General features: G+C 36.7%; 1 protein-coding gene across 1 annotated transcript in view; it reads right to left on the bottom strand.

Annotated features, from left to right (window-relative positions):
- Window positions 1-366: 366 nt before the first annotated feature.
- The window catches only part of OPALIN (oligodendrocytic myelin paranodal and inner loop protein), a 13,627-nt gene continuing 10,283 nt past the window's right edge, over window positions 367-3,710 (bottom strand). The window contains exons 5-6 of the mRNA XM_011373978.1: window positions 2,084-2,140; window positions 367-565 (exon numbers count right to left, since the gene is read on the bottom strand). Coding sequence (XP_011372280.1) covers window positions 389-565; window positions 2,084-2,140 — 234 coding nt within the window. The 3' untranslated portion in view covers window positions 367-388. The remainder of the gene's footprint in view (window positions 566-2,083; window positions 2,141-3,710) is intronic.

Raw genomic sequence — 3,710 nt, forward strand, 5'->3', positions numbered from 1 at the left:
CATGGAAGCCAGGTCTGGTGGTTTTCTGAGAAATGGGATGTGAAAAAAAGATGAAAAGGCAAGACACTCAGAAATAAAGCCCCTTTCCCAAAATCGCAGAGAAAAGCGAATTCTCACTGTGTTCAGGAACAGGGCCCAAGGGCTTTTTCTGGATGCACAGTGACTTCGCTTGGGCTTCACTGCTTATTAAACCACAAGAGGTGAGAGTTGGAATGAACCTTATCAGATCTGTCCCCTAAAGAGACAAATCAACCCAATTGTTTTCCAAATCTATCAATGAAATTTGGATTGGTCAAGAAGCAGCTTTGCATCTCTCCCCACTCCAAGCACAAAACTCTGGTTTTTCAGCTCTGTTCCAGCTCCAGGGCTGTTCCTTGACTGAGCTGCATCATTCCAGGCTCAGTCTCGGCACAAGCCACCACAGTCCCCTCCTTCTCTCCGTTTCTACAGTGGGACGGTAAGTATCACGCACGGGCCCCTCACTTCCTTCTACAGTCTTCACATATATGTGAGCTTCTTCTGCTCCCATCATATTCTTCTCATGAGTGGGTGCCCTCCTAGGATTCTTGAGAAAACAAACAGGTTTTTAAAAAAGTACAGCAAAGACTTCTGCTTCTGGCCAAGTTGGAGTAACAGCAATCAGATTCACCCTCCAATCTAAAACAACCAAAAATCAGACACAACATCTAAAATAATAGTTTTCAAGACAGCGGCGAGAAAGGACAGGGACCCTGGAGAGACATAAATTGTAGACCCTGGAGAGGTCTACAATTGCCTGAGCTTGCTGCCTTGGGTGGGTTTTCAGGCCATTCGACATTCTTTTGCTTAATGTTAGCATGTTATCTTTTTCTATTCTTTCGCTTTTAATCTGTTAGTGTCTTTATTTTTAAAGGGACTTTCAGTAGGCAATATAAAATTGGATCTTGTTTTTATATCCAATCTGAATATCTCTTTATTTTAACTGAGGTATGTGTACCATTTGCATTTAATGGGATCATTTTTACGGTTAGGTTTAAATCTACCATCTTGCTATTTGTTTTCTAGACCATCTGTTCATTGTTACTTTTTAAATCTCTTTCCTGCCTTCTCCCATACAGATTTTAGAAGCACGTTATTAAGTTCCATGAAAAAAAAATCTGTTGGGGTTTATACTAGAATTACATTTATTATGTAGATCATTTTGTGGTTGTTTGGCATCTTTATGCTATTGAGTCTTCCTATCCAGGAGCATGGTATGTGATTCCCATTATCTAGGTCTTATATATTATCTTTTACTAAAGTTTAATTTTTCTTCATAAATGGATTATATGTCTTTGTTAGATTTATTCCTCAGCATTCTACATATTTTTATTGCCGCTACAAAATATTTTTTGAAATTACTTTTTCTAGCCGTTATTGATTTTTAAAAATACAAATCGCTTTTATAAACTGATTTTGTGTCTAATAAACTCGTTAGAATCTCTTGTTAATTCTAATAATTTATCTGTGATAATCATATCATCTGGAAATGACAGTTTTGTTTCTTCTTTTTCAGTCTTATACTTTCTACTTCTCTTTCTTATCTTACTGCATTGACTAGGGCCTAAACTACAATGTTGAATAGAAGTGGTAATAGCGAGCATCTTCATTTTGTTTCTGATAGTAAAGAGAATGCATTAACATTTTACCCTTAGGTATGATGTTCGCTGTAATTTAAAAAAAAAAAAAAAAAAAAAAAAACTCTTCAATTTAAGGAAGTTCCTATTATGTTTTTAGTTTGCTAGGAGTTCACATAACAAAAGGCCATTTAATCTTTTTAACTCTCTTTTGCTATTGAGATAGTCACATGATTTTTCTCTTTTCATTTGTCAGTGAAATAAATTATATTAAATTGATTTTCTAATATTAAATCAACTTTAAATTCCTGTCCAGCCAATAAAAATACTGAGAACCTCTTTCATGCTTGAGTTTTACTTGGTCATCTCTTTTCTATATTTGCTCATACTATACTTCTCCTGTACATGAAAAAGGCTTTAAAACTCTTGTTTTACAATGTTTGTTTACTGTATGATGATATGTAGTGATTCTAATCAATAGTTCTTACCTCAGCTATCTTGGGGTTGTCATCAATTTCTGTAATTTCACATGGCCTCTCACTTTCCTAAGTTGATAAAAATAAATAAACAAACAAACAAATAAATAAATACTAGATAGATAGATACATAGATACATAGATAGATAGATAGATAGATAGATAGATAGATAGATAGATAGATAGATAGATAGATAGACAGACAGACAGATAGATAGAAAGAAAGAAGACATGAAGGGTCACAGCATTTGCCCATGACCATGATTAAAACCACTGGTTCTTCAACCTGGGTGCATATTACAATCACTAGAGAACTTTAAAAACAAACCAAAATAAGCAAGCAAAAATAATTCACCCCTTCCAAAACATAAACAAGAAATACTATTGTGAATTACTTCAAAAATAATCCAGGATCGACAGTGTGGAGAAGTGAGTGGAAGTAAAGATGAAATACAATTAGCCGTGAGTTGATAATTAGATTCATTATACTATTCTCCCTACTTTAATATTTGTTTAAAATTATTCATAATAAAATATTGTGTTTTTTTAAAGACTAGTGCCACATCTCTATCATCCAGTAATAATGATTTAATTGGTTTTGGTGACTGGTATCTTCCCAGATGATTTTAAAATAACACCACCAGCAACCACAATACTTCTTAATGTGTTCAAAGTTTATAGCTTATTGACACATTTTTACATCCATGATCTCATTTCATCCTTTACTTCTTAAAATACGGAGAGTAGTTTTTATGACTCCTATTAAGTTGAACTAATCAAGGCACAGAAAACATTAAGTCACTGGTCCAAGATCACAGAAATCATTGAGTGTCAGAGCCAAAATTAGAGCCTTGGTTTCTATCTCCCCGTGAGTGTTCACCAGTGTGAGAACACCGAGAATGTTCATAAATAGAGGATGGAATTAGAACCCAGAGTCCACACAGCACAGTTGTATCACAACTATAGAACCTCGCTGGATATTGGCCTGGCTGAATTCTGAGCATGATCCCCAGAACAATCTGGCATTTGGAAAGGTGTGGATGTTGGTAGCGTCCCTTATGACTGATGTGTGTTCAGATGTGGGAAAAGAGCAAAGACAAATAAAGCCACATCCTCTGGCCGTATTCCTACCATCCATACCTTAGCATCTTTTGTCTCCTATCTTTCCTAAGATTATCTCCATCCTCTTAATGAAGCTTGTGCCCTTTTGTTTTTTGACTTTAGAAAACACGCCCACTGCATAGACATGCATTTGCCGTAGCAACATCCCTCCTCACTGCTACTTTTTGCCACCCTAAATATCATCCTTGTTGTCATGGATTTCCTCAAGTGAGCTGAGGTTGTATATGACAAATCAGCTCTGCCTGGAGCATAATGTCATGAATCTGAGCTAGAAATTGAGGCATAGGGATCTCCACCATCTTGTCCTCAGAAAACAGACACAAATCCTGACACTTTTTGCCCAAAAGCCAGTTCACTGAAATATTCCTGCCAGCACATCCAGACCCAAAGAAGCTGCTAATCACCTCAGCGGACTCAGTGCTGCCTCTTCTTCGGTGAATCAGAGTCCATAGTAAAGCCACCAGAAGTGCTGTGGCCACCAGGGACGGGATACCTGCGGCTAATCCAAGAGAGGGCC

The sequence above is a fragment of the Pteropus vampyrus genome, unplaced genomic scaffold (assembly GCF_000151845.1).
Source record: "Pteropus vampyrus isolate Shadow unplaced genomic scaffold, Pvam_2.0 Scaffold238, whole genome shotgun sequence".
In the NCBI taxonomy this organism is placed as follows: Eukaryota; Metazoa; Chordata; class Mammalia; order Chiroptera; family Pteropodidae; genus Pteropus; species Pteropus vampyrus.